Source organism: Bos taurus, chromosome 29 (assembly GCF_002263795.3).
Source record: "Bos taurus isolate L1 Dominette 01449 registration number 42190680 breed Hereford chromosome 29, ARS-UCD2.0, whole genome shotgun sequence".
Classification (NCBI taxonomy): Eukaryota; Metazoa; Chordata; class Mammalia; order Artiodactyla; family Bovidae; genus Bos; species Bos taurus.
In genome coordinates this window covers 39,888,120-39,910,100 of record NC_037356.1, presented here as the reverse complement: position 1 = coordinate 39,910,100, position 21,981 = coordinate 39,888,120, and the positions used below count along the sequence as shown (strand labels likewise).

Sequence of the window (21,981 nt, the reverse complement as noted above, 5' to 3'; positions counted from 1 at the left end):
TTTTTCTCGTGGGTTATTAAGAACCTTCTGCATTTAAAAACAGAAAACAAATTTAAGGATAATTTAAATGTGAAGCACTGAGAGTTCTAGATAAAGAGAATTCTTTAGCACACAGAATTTAGGGTGGTACTGCTTCCTGGGTTTATGTCTGAACTAGGCTGCCTCTTACCTTTCTGAGGCAGTAGGTGATTTTACCTTCTTCCTCAGCCACCTGTCACCTTCCTTAGTGTGGTGTCAGATGACTCTTGGTGACGGATGAACTTGTCCCATGGTTATGTTTAAGACTTGGGCAGTAACGGTAATTCTTTTTTCTTCATAGGAATACCTCCACGGGCCCACTCCCGAGATTCTAGTGATTCTGCTGATGGACGGGCCACACCCTCTGAGAACCTTGTGCCCTCATCTGCCCGTGTGGATAAGCCCCCCAGTGTGCTGCCCTACTTTAATCGCCCTCCTTCAGCCCTTCCCCTGATGGGTCTGCCCCCACCCCCCATTCCACCCCCACCACCTCTCTCCTCAAGCTTTGGGGTCCCTCCTCCTCCTCCTGGCATCCACTACCAGCATCTCATGCCCCCTCCTCCTCGATTACCTCCTCATCTGGCTGTACCCCCCCCTGGGGCCATCCCACCTGCCCTTCACCTCAATCCAGCCTTCTTCCCCCCACCAAATGCCACAGTGGGGCCTCCACCAGATACTTACATGAAGGCCTCAGCACCCTATAACCACCATGGCAGGTAAGGACTATCTTGTTCCTTTCAAATGTGAGCCAGGCATAGCAGGGTAGACAGTGTGTTAAGTTTGTTTTCTTCTCCCCAAGGAAGTAAGTGAGCACTGAACTATTATTTTCTTTTTCCCTTGTGGAAATTCTGTTGTCATAGTATTGAGTCCTGGGAAATAGTTAACTACCTGTTAGAGAATGTTTTTATTTGGTATTTTGTTTGCATCTTAACCTCTCACCCAAACTGTGTCCTTTGTATCCCCTTTTCAGGTGGTTGATTAAGTTGAGTGCTCTGAGTCACTGTTATGAGTGCTACGAGTGTCTAGCACTATGGGGTCGTGCCAGAATTACAAAAGTATACCACATAAATCCTGTCTTTAGAGAACATGAACATAGAAAACATGTGAACAGGCTTAGAATCATTTCAGACAGCATACAGGATAGTGTAATTAAATAGCATAGTACTCTAGAGGATGGTAAGATAACGCTGGGTATGGGCAGTCAGGAGTGATCTTGTCTCTGTATTTCTGTGTGCAGCCGAGATTCGGGCCCTCCGCCCTCTACAGTGAGTGAAGCAGAATTTGAAGACATCATGAAGCGGAACAGAGCAATTTCCAGCAGTGCCATTTCCAAAGCTGTATCTGGAGCCAGTGCAGGTAACTCATCCTTAGCTTTGCTGCCTTCTCCTTACTTTCAGTTTTGTCATTTCCATTGGTAAGAAATCCAAGATAAAATTGGAGCACTGGTACATTTTGAAAATCAATAATAACCTGCTTTTGGGCTTTTGGGGAGCTCCACTGAGACTATTTATTTAGCCTGTATCTAGACCTGCCCCATGAAAGCCAACTTGATGCGTAGAATATAAATAACTAATACTATCTCATTGTGGTGTTTCCTGCCTCCTGGAAATCTTGATCTCAGTGGTTGATCACTGGGTCTAGTGTCTGGGTACACCTTGAGTTTTTAGGACTGATGATGATGGTTGATATGGAATCCGATTATATTTGAGGATTGAGGCAGAGCTGATGGCCTCCATGTAGCCTGTCCTGGAAAGAGGCAAATCTATTGGGTGTCATCTTAAGGCATGATACACCCTTACAGCTAACTTTTGCCCTGCTGTCAGTATTAAGTGGCCAGAACCAGAAGCCATGCTTTTGAGAGCTGAGGAAACAGAATCTTTGCTTCCTAAGAGAAGAGTATATAGAGTTCTGATCCAAGTTTCACATTATAACACTAATCATATTCACTTTCTTCCTGTGAGTTTCCCACATGAATGTAGATACAGATTGTCATATCTAAGAAATAACTGTTTTCATCCATTTTCCATAATTTCTCTTTACTACGAAATCTGAATGCAGAGTAAAGACAGAAAGCATGTATATATTCTCTCTGTTTTCCACCGGAAATCTTCATTGACATCTGAGTAAATCTCTTTAAGTTAAAAAGTTAGGTATGCTCGTCGTAGCAAGTCAGATACACAGTGTAAGGAAAAACAGTCATTGTTCTCCACCAGTTCCTTCACATTGAGATGATCAGTAACTGAACCTCTGTCTCCTCCCTTTGTTTTGTTCTCATTTCAGTCATTCAAACCACAGATATCTATTGACTGCCTACAAAACAGGCAAAAATTCCCTCCCCTGGTCGAGCCAAAATCCCAGCATTCCTTGGCCTCCACAGAACTGCAGCTCCTCCAGTCTGTTTCGTTCTTTACTACCCTGCACGAGGAAGCTGCTGGTCCTGTGACTGGCCCCTGCCTGGTTTCATGCTTTCCTTGCATTATCTTGTCCTTAAGGCTCTTGCAATGCAAGAAAGCTTTAGTTAGGAAGTATGCAGGTCCCCACCCCAACCACTAGCCGTGAGTCTGAGTATCGCTCAGATGGTGAAGGAAGGAGCTAGTTCTTCATGGCAGCAAAATTTAAAGTGTGTGTGTGTGTGTGTGTGTGTGTGTGTGTATGCACACAACATAACGTGTTTTAACTATATGTTACTTCTGTGCATATACATGTTTGGTTATAGATTACAAATAATTCAGACAGAACTGTGCAGTGTTAATAAATGAAAGACTTCTGTACAAGAACTGTCAGTAAGACTACCATGCATCTGAAGTTTCTGTCCTTCAGGGTTGTTGTTTTTTTTTTGCATATAGCATCATATATGTATAATTTTGATATGGAATACTGTTTCACAGCTTTTCAACAATATTCTGATCATCTTTTATACCAGCTAACACCTAACATTTATTGAGCCCTTACTGTGTGCCTGGCACTGTGGTTAAGTGCTTTACATGGATCGCTTTGTTTATATCCAGATTTATTACCTTATGCTTTTTAACAACTATGGAATATTCTGTAGAACCGATGTTCCTTAATTTATATAGTCAGACCCTATTGAAGGAACTTTTAAGTTGTTTCTGATTCTTTAATAAAACAAATGATGCTAAAACAAACATGGTTTAAATTATACACTTGTGAGCAGAAGTTGAAAATTTTTAGAATTGCTAGGTCAAAAAGTGTGCACATTGTTTATTATAATGGGTGTTGTCAAATAGCCTGCAGACAATGACATGCCAGTTGATACATCCATTAGCAGTATCTGAGAGCATCTGTCTGATTCCAGACCATTGGAATATTGGTTCCATACAGTTCTGTACTTGCCGCTTCTGCCTCATCCACTATACTGTGGTTCTGTGGGACAGCTAGTTACTCTTGGTGTGTGTCCTCCTGAGTTCTCCTTTTCATCAGTTAGTTTACTCCCTCTGCTTATCCTTGGCCTTTCCCATCCATCCCCTGTCAGGGGATTACAGTGACGCGATTGAGACGCTGCTCACAGCCATTGCTGTTATCAAACAGTCCCGGGTCGCCAATGATGAGCGTTGCCGTGTCCTCATCTCCTCTCTTAAGGACTGTCTTCATGGCATTGAAGCCAAGTCTTACAGTGTGGGTGCCAGCGGGAGCTCGTCCAGGTGAGTTGATAATTGCTCCAGCGACAGCTAGCCCTGAGCAGCATTTTTCCAGGGGTTGGCAGGGGAAGGAAAGGAACACAGGTATCAGGCAAGGACCTGGCTGAAAGAGCAGACCTAGCCCTCGTGCCTTTAAGGAGAAGAAATTGATCAAATGTTTACATTAATAAATGTTGTAATGTCTGAAATCTGTGTTGGGTGAGGCAATGGGCTTATTTAGGATGGAAGACCAACATAGTTAAGAACGTGGGCTTTGGAGCCATACATTCTTGGATTTGAATTCTGCTCCTAACTATCTGTGTGACCTTGAATGTGAAAGTTACTCAACTTTTGAAGCCTTATTTTTCTCATTTTTAAAAAGAGGACAGTGATAGTACTTATCTTACAGATCTGTTGTAAAGATTAAGTGAAATAAAGCATGTGAAGCTCTTAGCACTGTGCCTGATACATTAATAAGTCTCAACAAATTTGTTCTTACTTTTCTTTAAAAGACTAGTCCTTAAAGAGCTAACATCCTCAGACAGTGGGCCCATGATAGAGTAATAGAAGAGTGGTTTAACAAATAGTAGGAGACACCAAAACACCAGGTTCTTGGAAAGAATGGGGTAGGTCTTCTGAGTGAGGCTGAAAACAGTCTTTCTAATAGGAAAAGACATCGGTCTCGAGAGAGGTCACCAAGCCGGTCCCGGGAAAGCAGCAGGAGGCACCGGGACCTGCTTCATAATGAAGATCGGCATGATGATTACTTCCAAGAAAGGAGCCGAGAGCACGAGAGACACCGGGATAGAGAACGGGACCGGCACCACTGAGAAAGGTGGGATAGAGCCCCATCGCTGGCTTGTTGATGATTTCTTATGAAAGAAAAAATATTGATAGTAAAGGTTTCTCTCCCTCCTTTTAAAGCAGGTAAAGGGGATGGGAGGACTTTGATTTATGTAACCAGAAACTCAGGAGGGCAGATTTTTTGCTTGTTTGTGAGATGTCTCACCTTGAAATGGACCTGAGATTAAGCTATTTTTGCTTGTTTTTTGACTGCTTTCACTCGACATGGTATAATGGCTAAGAACATAGTTTCTGCAGGTTATACATCCCATCTCCTCCAGCCATATTACTTTCTGTTCCTCATTTGTGAGTGAAAATAATAAAACAACTGTCTCATTGGATTGCTGAGTATTCAGTGAGCTAATTCCATATAGAGCATTTAGCTGTCATAGTATCTGTCACATAGTAAGTTCTCAAAAAATGATAGCTTTTGTTACTGTTATTGTTACATTTTATTTTTTGCCATGCCAGGTGTGGGATCTTAGTTCCCTGACCAGAGTTTGAACCTGTGCACCCTGCATTGGCAGTGCAAAGTGTTAACCACTGGACCGCCAGGGAAGTCCCTCACTGTTGTTATTTTAACCCCACCAAACTTTCAAAGGAAAAAATCAGGGAAATTGGCCAAGACAGAAAAAAGAAAAGTAAGACCATTGCCTACTTGTAAGTTTTCAAGGTGCAACATTAATAATTTTTTAGTATTAATATCTATTATTTAAAAGATTTTGAAAATCAGGATACTTTAGAGAAAGCAGATCTGAAAAAAAAAATTAAAGCTTTAGAGGATATGTGGAGTATGTGGAGGATACTTCAATGGCAGGATATGTTTTGGAAAAACTCATTGACAGCATTTTTTTTTTTTTTCTTAAAGCAAAAGCCAGGAGGGTTGAGGGCAGGGAACTAAATATGTTAACTCAAGTAACTGAAAAGTTGAGGTAGGCTTCTCAGACAGGCTCCAGGTTACATCCCACCAGCTTGGCAATCCCACCTGAAACCAAACTTCCAACAAAGATTGTTTCTGGTACATAAGCAAGCAGGAGCAGTTGTTGCCTCTGTTTCTTTGGAGATCTTTAAAAGTAGTCTAGACTCTGGTGGGGATGGTCTGTTTGTGGTTCCTGAAGGCTGTTGCATGACCCAGGTGATACTTTGGGGTCTCTTGTCAATTTTGTGGTTTCACATCAAGTACATTAGGAAAATGTTCTTGGTTTTGGCCAATTTGGTTGGTCTGAAGTCATGGTAATTGAGGAGGGTGAAGAGTTGGAGTAGTTCTATTTTGTGTTTTTGGGGTGGATACATGGGGGACTGGATGAAGAAGGGAAAAGAAGCCCTTCCTCTTCTGTGAGTGCCTGTCGTTCACAAGCAGTGGCTGGACTACAAACTGTTGCCTAATGATAACCTACCAAACTAATGAGAAAGGAGTCTGGTTATATTCAGCTACTGCCCTCTAGTTTGTTTTTTGTTTTGTTTTGTTTTGTTTTGCCCTCTAGTTTGTTGTTTGACATTGTCTGCCGTAAACCTAAGTGGAGGGATTTCTCTGGTCGTCCAGTGGCTGAGACTCTGCTCCCAATGCAGGGTCCCAGGTTTCATCCCTGGTCAGGGACCTGGATCCTGCATGCTGCTACTGAGACCCAACACAACCAAATAAATAAATGTTTTGTTTTAAAAAAAAAAAAAAAAACTTAAGCAGAGTTGTAGTTGGAAATTATTTTTGTCTTCTTTAGAGAGCAGATATATGGGGAAATGAAGTTAACATTTTTTACCTGCCTCCCTTCTCTCTGTTCTCGTTTATTCCACAGTCTTGGAGTACTTGATATTAATGGAAATCTAAGATACCCCTCAGAAAATCAGCAGTTAGGCTGTGGGTTCTAGATACTTCTTTCTAGATTTTGCAGTAGGTTGAGATTTGAGAAGTGCCCGTATATCTTCCAGAAAAGCAGGCTTCAGGAGAGGTGGAGCCCACAGATAGCTTTGGCCTAATTCCGTCTCGGGGTGGGCAGGAGGGTGGGTTGAGTGGGTCTTTTGATTGAGTCCTTCCCTGCTGTAGCAGTAGCAGCACTTCGCTGTCTTGTTGGAGCTAGCACAGTTGCTGGTGTTGCTTGTAGGTTCAGTGTCAGTCACCACCCTCCCCCATTCCTGCAGCCCACCGTGTGTGTCCTTTGCAGCTAGCTAGGACAGGAGTGACCAGGGAGGTGTTACTTGATGTGTGCGACGCATGGGGCCACACTCAGCTTCATAGTCGGAATGTGTAACTGCACATCACTGTTCTTGGTGGCTTTGCTCATCTGACAGCCTTTGATAGAGAAATTGTGAGATCCACTGATGATTTGAATTTTGGGGGTTGAACATGTGAACCTGAAACTTTAAAAACTGTCGTCTTGCTTCGTTTTATCCACCTGTAAAATGGGAGTTTTCTTCCATTATGGGATGGTTCAATTTGGATATCTGAAAAATCCTGTAACCCAGTAGTTCCCAGAAAACAGCCATTTGGCTGGTGCAGGCCCATGACAGATGAGGAAAATTAACTCTTGAGATAGGTTTCCTAGTTCCCCAGTTTTCCTAGTCATCCTTTAGATATGTTGGTTATTCCATCCGGATAATTAGTCTCATTTATCTTAAGAACTTCCAAGCTCTGTGTACAGTGAGTGAGTGAAGTCGCTCAGTCGTGTCCGACTCTTTGCAACCCCGTGGACTGTAGCCCCCCTTTTAGTTATTAAAAAAAATAGTATTTATACTGTATGGACAGGTGTTCCTGAGAGCAAAGGATATGTTCCATCTAGAGGCAACAAAAAACAGCAGCCTTTTTTTTTGTCTGCCCTTCCTCAGGATGGCCTCAACCTCTGAGGCTTAAAGTCTGATTGACCCACTTTGGCCTCAATCTGTTCAAACTTTACCACCAAAATGGAGCCATAACCTCTAAGTGGGTGATGTTCAGTTGACCCTTGAGCAGTGTAGGGGTTAGGGGAGCCAACCTCTGTGTAGTTGAAAATTCGAGTGTAACTTTACAATCAGCCCTCCCATTTCTGTGGTTTCACATCCACAGATTTCAGCCAACCTCAGATGGTATAGTACTGTAGTATGAATTTATTGAAACAATTCTCCATATATGTGGACCAGTGCAGTTCAAACCTGTATTTTTCAGGGGTCAACTGTAGTTTACTTCTGGTGCGCTAGTTTTCCTCTGAGTCTTTGTTTTGTAGGAGCAGTTTTGTAGGAGCAGTTCCCAAATCACATCTCTTTTGTGGTATATGTTTGTATGCTTTGGAGTGTGAGAATATTCTTAGGTAGTCTGTGGCGCTGACTTTTTGTAGTTGTTTTAAGACATTATCCTCTTTGATGTATATTTATTCTTTCTTCATTGCTGTCCTCCTGAGTGAGTGAAAACTGAGCATTCCGTTCAGTTTTGGTCTAATGCAGAGATTCGGAAACCCATGTGATATGAAATTGAGAAGGCGTTGAGGGCTTTCATTCTCTCGTATAGTGATTGAGGAAGGTGCTTGCATACAGAGGTGTTTAGAGAAGCCAGAGGCCATGGCAGAGTCTGAGGACCCCAGGCTGAAATAGTGCCATTTCAGAGTGTAGAAGGATCAGGTAGCTCACAAGTGTATTTTTTCTTTGGCTAGCTCCTCCATGTGCACACATTACGGTTGAGCCTTTATGTATAGGCCATGTTGCCAGCTTAGGCACTAGTTTAAATCTTCAGCCCAAATTTCATTCCCCCTGTCGCTTCTCACCATCAGTTCTGTCTTCTATGGTAAGACGGCCAGGCCACCCCTGCAGATTGGTATGACGGCATTGGAACTAGGGCTGTGTACTGGGCACCTAAAGTGTGGTCAAGATGTGCAAGTGATGTAACAGTGCTTTACTGTTGAGCAGTTCTTAACTGTGCTTTTAGTTTTCTTGGATGGTGACTGCTGATTGTTTTCTTTGATTTCCATGCTCTGCTTTCTGTTCTGGCCAGATCACTCCTGATTGGTGTTAGAGTGCTTCTTGGTCCCTCCCCCACAGCTGTCATCTGAGGGAAGACTTAAAATCTCTTGAGTTTTAGTACAACTTAGAACATCTCTGGCTGTGTGTCTATATCTATGTGTATGCTTTTTTAAAAGGAGAAAAGTTTAGTTTTTCCTGTATAAGTGCATGCTCCCTGCTAGGGCCTCTTAAGTATTTGGGGGTTAGTGGATTTGGTTATGTACACGCTTGTTTTCTTACCACTGTACCTCCCATTTCCAGATTTTTCCCCTTTCCCTTAAGGTAAGCTATGACTTGCTCAGAATAGATTTTCTGAAATAGTATTTAAACTCACCATGCTCCTTTACAGCAACTTTTCTTGAAATGTAGCAGTTTCCATACTTTTTCTGCCAAAGTCCCCTTGCCAGTCAGACTGCTTTGATTCCTCATTTCGTTGTCAGTGTTCTTCCCTCTAACCTTAAAGTAAGATGTACTCCTTTTTCCTCTATTCTGCTCCAGCCATGCCCTCACTACTCACAGTGCCAGACATTCCCAGACAATTCTGTTTTTTACTTTCCCACATGTGCATTCTGTCTGCATCCCCTACTTCATACATTTTAACTTTAGAAAATGCCACTATAATTTATTATAAGCCCTTGTTAATCAGAAAGTAACCTCTAACTTGTGCTTTCTTTCTTCCCTTCCGATGTTCTCATTACAGGAGTCTGGTTGGAAGCTAATGTTTTTTTAATGGACTTGCATCTCCTCACCTTGATCAGGACTAAAGGACGGAGGCCGCTCCACCCCTTCCCCTTCCTCCAAGCCCCTAACCCCTCCAGACACCCAGGGAATACCCTCTACCCTACAGGATTGAAGATTGCCTGGCAGCCCTCCCAGTCCTGCTCCTTTTTGCCAGGGTAAAGAACCTAAAGACTCCATGTGGTTGGGAGGGTGGAAGACAGGAAGAGACCATGTCCAGGTCCCTGGTCTCCATAGAGAATGGTGCTTTGTCCAAGGAAACGCATTGAGTTTCTGATTCTCCAGGAGCAGTTCAGTGGTGAGGTTGATGGGAAGAATCCTTCCCAAAGAAAATGGATCCTCCCTGTGGGATCTAGGAGAGTGACTGGGTGTGCCAAATATGCCCAGGGTCCTGCCCTCAGCACTAGGTTTGATGGGGCCAAGAGGGTCCAAACCCCTTGCTAACATACCACTTCTTTAACTCCTTTACCTTCCCAGCCCTTTGAGGAGGGACCATGGGAACAGAAACTACTTCCTGGAAAGCTCCTGTTCTTGCTTTTCCCTCTTACATATTGACGGTTTGTTTTCCTAACCTCCCGGAGGGCTCAAACCCTTCTAACTCCTGCTGCCCAGCCTCCTCAGTGGACCTGCCCCTCCTAAGCAGAGAAGGCCCATGAGGTTGCTGTCTGCTGAGGGGTCTGGCGGAGCCCATTACCACCCTCTACTGCTTCTTGCTTGGTTGCCTGTTGCAATAACCAGCTCCATCCACTAGATGTTCCCTTTCCCTGGGGCTTTTCCATTTCACATGTGGAGCCCTTCCCCCAAGAAGGCGGCTTCCTTGTTTTAGAGGAAGGTACTGCCATTGGGAGTTGGGGATGTCGGACCTCAGCAGTGAAGAACCCTCGTGAAGTACTAGGAATGGGGAAGGAGGCAAGTTGGGCAGGATATGGCCTACTTCCATAGGCTTTTCTTTTTTCAGGTTCGATGTGAGCATGGGCTTGCATCCTCCAGGTACATACTTTTACTTATTGTGGGATAACCTGGCACTAGTAAGTAAAGTCACAAAAATTTGGTATTTTTTCACCTTTTGACTTAATAGCTCCCCTCGCTCTGCCTGGAGGTACTTGCTACCTCTGATAAGGAGCAAGGAAGAAGTGGAGCCTGACTTGAATGAGCTCAGCTCAGAATTCTAAGGACCACCACTCTGGGGGCCATTTTCTACACAGGCAAATGGAATTGCTTTTCCCATAACATCCAGATTGTGATGTGGTTGCTGCTGACAGAAGCGGCAGCAACAGGGTCCTGCAATACCCATGGGGCGACGGATGCTGCTTCTGCATCTATAAGGGCATGTGACATCTAACAGGAGACGTGGCATGTGAGATGTAGGGTCACTGGAGACCCTTCTGGCTCAGAGGGGAGAGACTGAGTTGGACCGAACCCTTCCTCTGTTCCCTGCACGTTTCTGACACAGCCCTCAATCAGTCACTAAGGGAGTCCCCCCAGGGTTGGAGAGGCACATTCCCTTGGGACAGAGGCTACCGGTTGTAGCTTTTTATCCCCTGTCCCCCAACCCCATCCCCGCCTCCACTTCAGAATATGGCACCCCGCCCAGCCAGCCAAGTGTTAAGTGATGTGCTTATCCTCAAGAGCAGCTCCGGGTGTCTTTTTAATGTAGAGAAAACCAAGTAAGGTGACAGTTTACGGCGAAGAAAATACATATAGAATACCAGAAAAGCCGTTTACCCGGAGAATTTTTTTTCTCCCTATTTTTTGTTTTGTTTTTACTCAATGACACAATTTTTAGTTTTATTTCCTGATAGCAAAAAGAAAGAAACCCAACCCTCAAAAAGGCCATGGCCCCGTCCCCCTGTTGTTGGTGATTTGTTTGTCTTTCTGATAGGTTGAAAATTGTGTAATAAACTTGATGACACTGTCAATCTTTTATACTGCATTGTATTTTTTTTCCTTTTGTAACAAAATATTTTTAAATAATAAATGGGGTGTGCGCTGTTTCACAGATTCCGCATTGCATAGATTTGTTGAGGTGTCTGGGACATGGGTGCGGGCTGATGTAGAGGGAGGGGAGTGAATCCCAGAGTTCTCAGCTGAAACTGGACGGTGGGGGTGCAGTGTGTTTGGTACACCTAGGAGGCCTCGTGTAGTACTCTGGAGGTGCTGCCCCTTGAGGTTTAGCTTTTTTTCCTTAGCCATCTAAATAGCCTAATTCTAGGTCATCCTTTATCCTTCAAGATTCCTAAGATATATTCCCAGAATAAATGTCCTACCTTGTACAGTTGAGTTCTGCTATCATCAGGTTCATAAAGGGAAGAATCCTCTGCTAGGAATTAGCAGATAGGCTGGCTAGTGCTTCCTTCCACTGTCTAAATCTATGACCATGGACAGGCAGCATGTCCTCAGGCTTTCATCTGCAGGATGAAAATGATAGCTGTCCTGCCTTCCACACTGGGATGTTTTAAGCATCAGCAATAACAAATGGGAACGTTTTAGGTAGACTGAATTGCTATCTAATATAAGGAAGTACAGGTTAGAAAGCAGAGTGTTGAGGGGTGATCCTTGGGATTCCAGAAAGCTGACTTTTTAAAAAGCCCAGTGAACAAGAAGAGTTAACACAATAAAAAGATGAACGAATGACCAGGTGACATACAATGTGTTATCGAGACCAGTAAAGGCAAAAGCAGTATAAAAACAAGTAACCTGTAGTGGAAGGGAATCTCCGGAGGGTCTACGATGTTACCAAACTTACAGGAAAAAAAAATTGCAGTGCCTCTCAGAACTTAAACCAGTGTTCTCAAGTTGAGTTCCATGGTCACCTGCATCTCAGATGTGTGCCATTGCCAAAATGCCTTCCTGTGCTGCATCAACTCTAAAGTCTAGAAGTCTACTTTTTATGTTCCAGATGGCTTATGTGTGTGGGGACTAGAGTGTGAGGACTGTTAGACTGGAGAAGCAAATACATTCTGCAGTTTCTCTTAGGGGCAACCATTGGAGTATAGAAAGGGAAAGACTTGGATCACCTCTGCCGTGCAGTCACCTGGCAGTTCTAGGCATGAGTGTGAATATCTGAGCAACTTCTGTCAGCCTGTGACCAGCGCCTGCTCCTTTGTCCTTTCCCACTGTCCCAGAATGTTAGTTCTTCAGGTGTGCATGGTGTATGGTGGCTTCCCTTGACACTACGGTGAGTACAGCCTGACACGTTAAACCCTGAAAGACTAGCTGTGCTGATTCCATCCTCCACTGCCTCAGTTTCTATTGTATGATGTTCTCTGATGACTAACCATCCACACAGTTGGCTCTGACAAGCAGCAAGAAGAATAGAACATTTATGGGACCCCTGGTGGTCCAGTGGTTAAGGCTCCTAGCTTCCACTGCAGGGGTCACAGGTTTGGTCTGTGGTCAGGGAACCAAGAGCCTGTGTGCAGTGTGGCATGGCCAAAAATTAAATAAAAAGGAGGCGCATTTATGAAGCCATGCATGGGAAATGCAATGCTTCGAGGTGCCCAAGGAGAAAATGTGAGGACTTCCTGTTTTAATCCTGTGCCCGTTTTCAATCATTCATTCCCATACTCATGTGGTACCCTTTGAGGACTGGGGCTAATCCAGACTGAGACAAGTAAGACAAAAGTTTCTAACAAGTTAGTAACCAGTTGATGCTTGGCTATGTTACTTCCTCATCTCTAAACCTGCCAAGTCCAGGGTGAGATTGAATTGCTCTCTAAAGCCCCTGTGAATTATAAGTTGCCTCTTAGAACTGAATCTCCCATTCATTTTTCTGCATTGCTGGGAGGGTGGTGATGGTTTAGTCGCTAAGTTGTATCCTACTCTTGGCAACCCCATGGACTGTAGCCTGCCAGGCTCCTCTGTCCATGGAGTTCTCTAGACTGGAGTGGGTTGCCATTTCCTTCTCTGGAGGGGTCTTCCTGACCCAGGAATTGAACTCAGGCCTCCTGCATTGCAGGCAGATTCTTTAACCATAACCAATGAAACTAAATGAAATAGGTCAAGGACAATGAGTTCTCCAGGTTCATACCAGTGATTTCTTCAAAGCAGGGCTAGGTGGCAAAAAGGCAGTGTGAGAAACAGCAGAAAATTGTATTCATGGGATATGCTATTGAAATGTCAGGGAAGTTCCTACTGGAGTTTTTGTTACTGTGTCATGCTGAATTAGACCTATCTAAATACAGTCTTTGGATAGACCCCAAAGGCAGCTCTTAGGCAAGGACACAGAGGGTTAGGAAACACGAGAAGGCCTGGACAGTGGAGACCTTTGTAGAATGAGAATGAGCCTGATCACAGGAAATAAGCAGTTAAAAACCAGCATGACATTCTTAAAGGCCAATTACTTTTTACTCTGAGTAAGAGCAGATAGTCTAGGATTCACCTGATAGCATAGGGGCCATATGGCTCAAGGTTTCCTAAAGTGGCTTCTGTTAGGGCTTCTTGGAGCTAAAAAAATGGCCGCTATCATGTAAGACGAGAAACAGTTTTAAAGATAGTTACTTGGAAAAAAGAAGATACACTCATTTAGGGCAACATTTCTCCAGCTTAAAAAATAAAAGTATATGTTCCTTTTATGTTCACTTGAAATTTTAAAACAAACAACCAAAAAACATTGGTAAGTTTAGAATATGTTTCTTCCAATTAACCACACCTCATCCTGGAAAGATGACGATTATCTGTAAGTATGAGAGACAAGATGCTGGCTGTACAACTACTGATCCTGCGTGCTACAGCTAATGAAGCCTGTGTGTCTAGAGCCTGTGCTCCGCAACGAGAAGCCACTGCAGTGAGACGCCCGTGCAACACAACGAAGAGCAGCCCTCGCTCACCGAAACTAGAGGAAGCCTGAGTGCAGAAATGAAGACCCCGCACAACCAAAAATAAATAAATTTTAAAAATATGCTGGCTTTGGGGCAGAGGTGAAGAATGTGAGTGGTCAGGATGACAGGTCTGAAGAAGACACTGAAGCTGGCAGGGCCTTTAGGGATTAATTGAGACTAGAGCTGCAGGGGAGGAAATTCAGCAGGACATCTTCATTGCTGCCTCTGTGTCTGCACAGGATCACTAAGCACAGCCAAGAGCAAACCTTGGGGACAGTCTCTACTTTCTCTTGAAGTGGATGAAATACTAGGTACAGGTGCCATAAGGAAAAGGCTACAACCTCCCACAATAGAAAATACATATTTATTATAAAATAATGTTTGTTTCATGATGAGAGTAGAAAAATAACACTATGACCTTCTTAAAAAGTTCTGGAGCTCAGTTTCTGAGGAATAGCATGAGCGGCTTTTGCATCACTCTGGAAGCACACCCTCCTGAGGCACCGTGTGCTCTTGCAGGACATGTAGGGCACAGCACACATTGGGAGAGTGTGGCTCAGGTCCTTCTGGAAGCCCAGGGAGCCTGCAAGGTCCACACAAGATGCTCTGGCCACGAAGATCAAAGAGGAAAACCTGAGGTCAGAAGGGAGCTGGTTCCAAGGAAGGCCTGGAAGGCACCAGCCGTGCCCCTCCCTATACTGGAGTGTAGAAGAGTTTCCTGGCTGATGGTCCTTGTTGAGAAGATGGTGCCCAGTGGCCTTATGCTGGGTTTGTTCCCCAGGTGTCTGTGCTGAGGAAAAGCTGCAACCTTTCTCAGGACAACTTGGCCTGCCATTTCTCACTGGTATGGCTGAAGTACCAGAGGTATGTATGGTACTGCCATACATACCTTCAGCCTGTGAAGGCTGCTGGCTGAAGTTTTTGTACTTCACATCCTGTCCATACTGATGGCAGAAAGAAAGAAAGAAAATGTTAAAAGTCCAGTGAACAAAAGAAGCTGGCCTGAACTGTTCTATAATCCAAGCCTCTTGGCCCCAGAAAGCAAGAATATCTTCCCTAAGTGTGTAACTTCGGGAAAGACACCTTTCTACCCTCAGTGGGAGAAACACCTTTCTCACCCTTAAACATCCTCTAGAGTCCAGACCCTTCAAGCTTTAGAAGAACAATGAATCCCTCCCTGGGATGGGAACCCAACCCTCAGGTGATGGGAAATGGCCCCTCAGCAGCAGTACCTGGAGAAAGCGGTCAGGGTGAGCACCTCAAGCAGGAGCTCTGAGCCGCAGAAGAAGAGCAAGATGCTGTTCATGATGGCTTCCAGGCGGAGCACGTAGGTCTGCAGCAGCAGGTAATAGGAGGCCATCATGGTGGACGGAAAGGTCAAGGCCACACTAATACCAAGTGGCATCTTTCTCTGGCAGAGGTTTCCCTTTGTACCTGTCAGACACAGCCCATGGAGTCACCTCCAAGTGGCCTGCTTTCCTTGGCCTCAGAGGAAAAGGCGGGCAGGATGGGATGGACTGGCAAGCAGAGGCAAATGGTCCTGAATAGGGAAGTGCAACTTCATTAACAGGGTCCCACTGTGTTAAAAACAAGAGGCTTTGGAGCGGCTGTGAGATTAGCGTCATTCGCAGAAAGGTCCTGCTCCCAGTGAAGAAACAATGGGATCTTTATTTGAGGAAAGATCTTTATAATTATAAAAATAATATATAATCATTGAATACTTTGTCAATTAATATAGAAACTATGGACTTCCCTGGCAGTCCAGTGGTTGACTCTGCTTCCACTGCAGGGATCATGGGTCCAATCCCTGGTTAGGGAACTAAGGACCCACGTGCCCCACGGAATGGCCAAAAAAATAAAATAAAATAAAAAATATAGAAAATCATTTTAGAAAATATAGAAATTAAAAGACCTCATGATTCACCCTCTAGAGAAAGCCATTACTACAGGATGAGGTATACTGCTTCAGACATTTTTTGTGTATGTAGTCACGTGTTATTATTTTCATTATTATAAAAGTAGTGTCATACTCTGCATACTGTTTGGCAACTTGTTTAACCATTTAACATAGTTAGATGTCTTTCCACATTAACTACCTTTTACTCTATCATAACTCCACACATAACTATCTTTTTTAATGGCTATGAACAATTCATTGAACCAATATCATAATTTAACTAATCCTGTATTGATAGGTGTTAGGTTGTTTCTAAGGTTTTGATGTCAAAAAATACGTGGCAATAACATCCTCATATAGATATATTTGTGTATCTGTAGAAGTGTGTTTTTTTCAACCAGTTTTAGAAGGGAAATTGTTAATGTCTAAGAATATGAATTTTACCTGGTAAAACCATTAGCAAAAAAGGTTGTACTAATTTATATTCCTAGGGGTGTGGGAATAGAAATACTCACATGAGTGTGAGACCATACATACTGTTTCTTGCAGTTATTTGCATACTGAAAATCTGGAAATCTTTTAATCCTATAGGTGAAAATGTTACCTTGTTTTTCCAGTTTGCTTTTTGTTAGTGAGTTTGGGCATTTTATCACGGTTACTGGTCCTTTGTAATTATTCTTATGTGAACTGCCCATTAGGGTCCCTTGCTATTTTTTTTTTTTTTGCTGTGCAGCATGCAGAATCTTAGTTCCCCAACCACAGATTGAACCCCTACCCCCTGAGTTGGACGCTTGAAATCTTAACCACTGGACAGCCAGGGAATTCCCTCCCTTGCTAATTTTTAAAACTAGCTTTTTTTTCTTAGCATTTTATGTGAGCTTTCTTTATCCCTTGTGATATGTGCTGAAAGTATTTTTTTTTCTTCAGTGTGTTTAAAGAACATTTTCAGGGATGACATATTCTAACTAATTAGGGCTTGCTCTGTATTTCTGGGAATATAAAACTTGTCCTAGAGAGATCCTTGTTCAGAAAAATGAAGGGGATCTTAGTGCTGACCTGTGCAGGCATCTCCTGCCCCAGACATGGAGTTGCAGCTGAATCTATTCTCCCAAGAAAACCAGTGAGAAGAACAAGGCACTCTTGTAACAGTTAGACAACTGGGAAGGAATTGTCTAATATCTTGCCACTGCCCACTTCTGGCCCTGCAGGGCAACGGACAGATACATCTTGACCCAAAATATGAAGCAGCTTGAAACTTCAGAGAGGGGGTAATGGGATATACCACCAGATCCAATCTCTTGATTGGTGAGCCTAGGTTATATACTTATCCTTGTTGATCAGGTTACGGATAACAGCTCATCTCAGAAAGAATGGAAATATTCTTTGGACAAACACTCACCAAAAAATAGTCGAATTACTTCAACTCCGAGATACAGGAAGAGCATCACCACATCCAGAACTAGATTGGCTGTTGGGTATGGGAGCAGGAGACCTGCCGATACAAAAGTCAAGAGTTTGCAAACAACACAGAACAGCACGCAGGAGAACTCCCACACGCCTGAGTCTTATCAGCTTTCCATGAACTACTTAGTGAGATGTGGGCAGGATCTGTTAACCTGATGCAGGATGTGTTAACTCCTTGTTGTGGCTGCATTTCTGTTAGAGGCAGGCATGTTGTTATGGGGTTTTACTCCTAACTCGGACAGTCTATGAGGACTCCACCCTCCACCATTATCAGCTGTACACCGGTACACAGACCGCTGAATAGCTTCTGAGGGTCATCAACGGGCTGAAAGTGGAGTCCAGCAAGAGGTGATGGGGGAGAGTTGGAATGGAGAATCCCACATTTCCCAAACTCAAGAAATTCTTGCCCAGGAGCTTCCTACTAAATCATTCTACAGTCATCTGATGAAGAGACTTCTACCTTACAGTGAAGAGGATCCCTAGAGGGCAGAAAAGAATGAAAAATAGGAAGGTTTTTGGTGGGAGTTGGCTCTGCGCTGAAGTGGGGAAGGGATGTGGACAAGGGTAGTCAAACGCCAGGCCTCACCTTTATACAGAAATATGAAGAGTTCCAGCAGGAAATAGGTAGCATAATACCACCCATTCAGAAAGAACAGAATTTCCAGCGGGGTGGAGGACAACCGTTTACCTGAAAATGTGAGCACAGAGAAAAAGAGATGGGCTGGAGGGCAGCTCAAACCTGTTATTTCAATGGTTTTGTGTCTAACTTGAAGGAAACACGAGGTCGCAGCTAATGGAAAGGGCCACTTGGGGCACTTCTGATTGCTGATGAGGAGAGAGAAAGAGAGAGGGAGAGAGAGAGAGAGAGAGAGAGAGAGTGTGTGTGTGTGTGTGAGTGTGTGTGTAGGGTGTCCGTGTGTGTAGCGTTTCTCTGTGTGAGTGTGTAGAGTGTCGCTAAACTTGACTCTGGGCTTCCGGCGCGAAAGTCAAAGCCCCTTTAAGATCTAACCTCGTCACTATTTGGGAAGGGAAAAGGGGTGCAGAGGCCAGCACTGGCTTGTTTGAAGTCACGCTACAAATTTGTAACTGAGCTGGCCTAGAACAGGCCCGGCCAAGAATTTGGGGGAATCTGAGACCCGCACCTCGAGACCTTCAGGAACTCAGGGAGGGTGAGGCTGCTAGACCCTGCTTTGGACAAGTGAGGTGTGATGTCCATAACACCTGAGAATAGAGGGTTTATAAAAGTCGAGCAATGGGAGAGAAAGGAGTGGAGTATAGAAGCGATCAGGACCAGAGACTCACACACCTCCGTAATCTCACCTCGCGGCGCCATCTCCAGTCCCCATGGAAACTGCTTACGCGGCTACCTCTACTCTTGGAGCAGCGAGGCGTTGCCGGAAGCGGGGGACGGAGCGGCCCGAGATTCTGGCCTCTCTGCCCGCCCATCACACTCTATGGTTCCCTGGTGCGAAGGCCGTCTTGTTGCGTCCGCGCGTGCGCGCAAACGGCCTTCGCTGGGGTTCTGACTGGCGACCATCGACAGCGCAGTGTCAACCCACGGAGCTGGAGTCCGCAGGCCCTCAGGGCTGGGAGCAGCTGTTGGGCTTCACTACCCGAAGTTTTTTAGAAAAGGCAGAGGAACCAGAGATCAAATTGCCAACATCCGCTGGATCATGGAAAAAGCAAGAGAGTTCCAGAAAAACATCTATTTCTGCTTTATTGACTATGCCAAAGCCTTTGACTGTGGATCACAATAAGCTGTGGAAAATTCTGAAAGAGATGGGAATACCAGACCACCTGACCTGCCTCTTGAGAAACCTATATGCAGGTCAAGAAGCAACAGTTAGAACTGGACATGGAACAACAGACTGGTTCCAAGTAGGAAAAGGAGTACATCAAGGCTGTATATTGTCACCCTGCTTATTTAACTTATATGCAGAGTACATCATGAGAAATGCTGGGCTGGAAGAAGCACAAGCTGGAATCAAGGTTGCCAGGAGAAATAACAATAACCTCAGATATGCAGATGACACCACCCTTATGGCAGAAAGTGAAGAGGAACTAAAAAGCCTCTTGATGAAAGTGGAGAGTGAAAAAGTTGGCTTAAAGCTCAACATTCAGAAAATGAAGATCATGGCATCTGGTCCCATCACTTCGTGGGAAATAGATGGGGAAACAGTGGAAACAGTGTCAGACTTTATTTTTTTGGACTCCAGAATCACAGCAGATGGTGATTGCAGCCATGAAATTAAAAGATGCTTACTCCTTGGAAGGAAAGTTATGATCAACCTAGATAGCATATTCAAAAGCAGATATATTACTTTGCCAACAAAGGTCCGGCTAGTCAAGGCTATGGTTTCTCCAGTAGTCATGTATGGATGTGAGAGTTGGACGGTGAAGAAAGCTGAGCGCCAAAGAATTGATGCTTTTGAACTGTGGTGTTGGAGAAGACTCTTGAGAGTCCCTTGGACTGCAAGGAGATACAACCAGTCCATTCTAAAGGAGATCAGTCCTGGGTGTTCATTGGAAGGAATGATGCTAAAGCTGAAACTCCAATACTTTGGCCACCTCACGCGAAGAGTTGACTCATTGGAAAAGACTGATGCTCAGAGGGATTGGGGGCAGGAGGAGAAGGGGACGACAGAGGATGAGATGGCTGGATGGCATCACTGACTGGATGAACATGAGTTTGAGTGAACTCAGGGAGTTGGTGATGGACAGGGAGGCCTGGCGTGCTGCAATTCATGGGGTCGGACATGACTGAGCGACTGAACTGAACCCAAAGTTTACAGTGAATCGGCAGAAGTAACCAGTAGTGGTAATGTGACCACAGGATTGGCAAATAGGTCCTAGCCCCACAATTGTCTTTACTAATGGTCTGACAATACATGGATAAAAAAAAATGAAAGTGTAGTCACTCAGTCATGTCCAACTCTTTGTGATCCTGTCAACTGCATGTAGCCACCAAGCTCCTCAGTCCATGGGATTTTCCAGGCAAGAATACTGGAGTGGGTTGCCATTTCCTTCTCCAGGGGATATTTAGGACCCAGGGATCAAACTCAGGCCTCCGGCATTGAGAGCAGGGTCTTTACTGTCTGAGCCACAAGGGAATCCCACACAATGGTCTGACAATGCATGAAAGTGCTTTGCAAATGCAGTTTGGGGTTTGGGGGTCTTTTGTCTAGCAAGCAGTCTTTTGGGGGAGAGTAACAGGGGATTTAGTGCGTCCGATTTATCAAACGAGTACTTAGAACAGAATTAATCAGAACTAGAGGCTCCTTTGGCAACCCACTCCAGTATTCTTGCCTGGGAAATCTCATGGACAGAGGAGCCTGGCAGGCTAGACAATCCTGGGATTGCAAAGAGACTTCACTGAGCGACTGAGCAGGCAGGCAGAGGGTCCTTTCAAGGAGCATAAATAAGATGGGCAAGATGAAACATGATCACCACGTGACCCCTGACGTGCATCGGAGTTGGGAAGACAAAGTAGGTGGGAACTGAAAGAAGTTTTCAAGAGATGACTGGTGAACTGCGCTCTGAAACCTGATTATGGTTTGGAGCAGTTAGCATGTGTTACCGCCCACAGGGAAGCAGAAAGAAGAGTTTTGATTGGACTCAGGTTGACTTGACTGTCAGCCACTGTCAGGATAGGACAGAAAACATTGTACACTCAAACCAGGTGATTTGAATAGAGTGACTTTTGTTTTTCAAGTGTACAATTCAATGGCATTAATTATATTCACAATGTTGGGTAACCATCACCATCATTTTCAAAGCTTTTTGTATCATGGCAATGAGAAACTCTGTAACCATTAAACAGTAACTCCCCTTTCTCCCTGTCCCCCTAGGCCCTGCTAACCTTTGATCTACTTTTTATTTCTATGAATTTGCCTAGTCTTTATATTTTAAGTAAGTGGAATCATACAATACTTTTTCTTTTGTGTCTGGCATAATTCCATTTAGCATGTTTTTAAGGTTCATTCATGTTATAGCTTATATCAGAACTTAATTCCCTTTTATGGTTGGATAATATTCCTGTGTGTGTGTGTGTGTGTGTGTGTGTGTTTGCGCGCGTGCACGTGCGTGCCACATTTTGTTTATCCATCTGTTTACAGGTAGACATGAGTTTTCACCTTTGGGCTAGAAAAATGCTGCAGTGAACACTGGCATAGAAGTATCTGTGGATGTATCTGTTTTCAGTTCCTTTAAATATACATCTAGGAGGGAATTACTGAATTTTATGGTCATTCCATGTTTGACTTTAAAAAAAAAATGTTTTAAAGATTTAATGTTCAGATTTTTTTAAATGTTAAAATTAATTGGGGCAAATTCTGTTACAAGTAGGGGTTAAGGAAAGTCAGTGTGTGGCACAAAAGAAAGAGCAAGGACTCGACAGTCACAGATAATCTGCTCTCTTATTAGTGGCATCTCATCTTGGGCAAATTACTCATGCTGTAGCAGCAGTAGCTAATGTGACAAGATTCTTCCTTAGCACATCATAGAGAGAGGGCTCGGATCTTTCACAGAGAAAGTCCCATAGCCCAGAAGTTCTCCCAAAAGATCTCCACCACAGTACACCATATGGCTGCTCCTGCTGATC

The 21,981-nt window shown here is 44.1% G+C and overlaps 2 protein-coding genes across 10 annotated transcripts in view; one reads left to right on the top strand and one right to left on the bottom strand.

Moving 5' to 3' along the window:
- Positions 1–11,119, top strand: part of CPSF7 (cleavage and polyadenylation specific factor 7) — a 22,799-nt gene extending 11,680 nt beyond the window's left edge. For 4 of the 5 annotated variants that reach the window (XM_002699281.7, XM_003588033.6, XM_024987565.2 and 1 more), the window contains exons 6-10: positions 320–734; positions 1,256–1,374; positions 3,512–3,680; positions 4,324–4,491; positions 9,163–11,119. In XM_002699281.7, coding sequence (XP_002699327.1) covers positions 320–734; positions 1,256–1,374; positions 3,512–3,680; positions 4,324–4,486 — 866 coding nt within the window. In that variant the 3' untranslated portion in view covers positions 4,487–4,491; positions 9,163–11,119. Of the gene's footprint in view, positions 1–319; positions 735–1,255; positions 1,375–3,511; positions 3,681–4,323; positions 4,492–5,912; positions 5,923–9,162 lie in introns of those variants that run through there. The other variant, XM_059883082.1, reaches the window with a different exon arrangement.
- TMEM216 (transmembrane protein 216) overlaps positions 1–21,981 on the bottom strand; it is a 24,733-nt gene extending 2,752 nt beyond the window's left edge. Inside the window, exons 1-5 of one of the 5 annotated variants that reach the window (XM_059882818.1) lie at positions 18,702–21,981; positions 17,968–18,069; positions 17,317–17,409; positions 15,253–15,454; positions 6,161–8,918 (exon numbers count right to left, since the gene is read on the bottom strand). In XM_059882818.1, the coding sequence (XP_059738801.1) occupies positions 8,888–8,918; positions 15,253–15,454; positions 17,317–17,409; positions 17,968–18,069; positions 18,702–18,714 (441 nt within the window). In that variant the 5' untranslated portion in view covers positions 18,715–21,981 and the 3' untranslated portion in view covers positions 6,161–8,887. Of the gene's footprint in view, positions 1–6,160; positions 8,919–14,362; positions 14,965–15,252; positions 15,455–17,316; positions 17,410–17,967; positions 18,070–18,687 lie in introns of those variants that run through there. The other 4 variants (NM_001166563.2, XM_059882819.1, XM_059882817.1 and 1 more) reach the window with 4 other exon arrangements.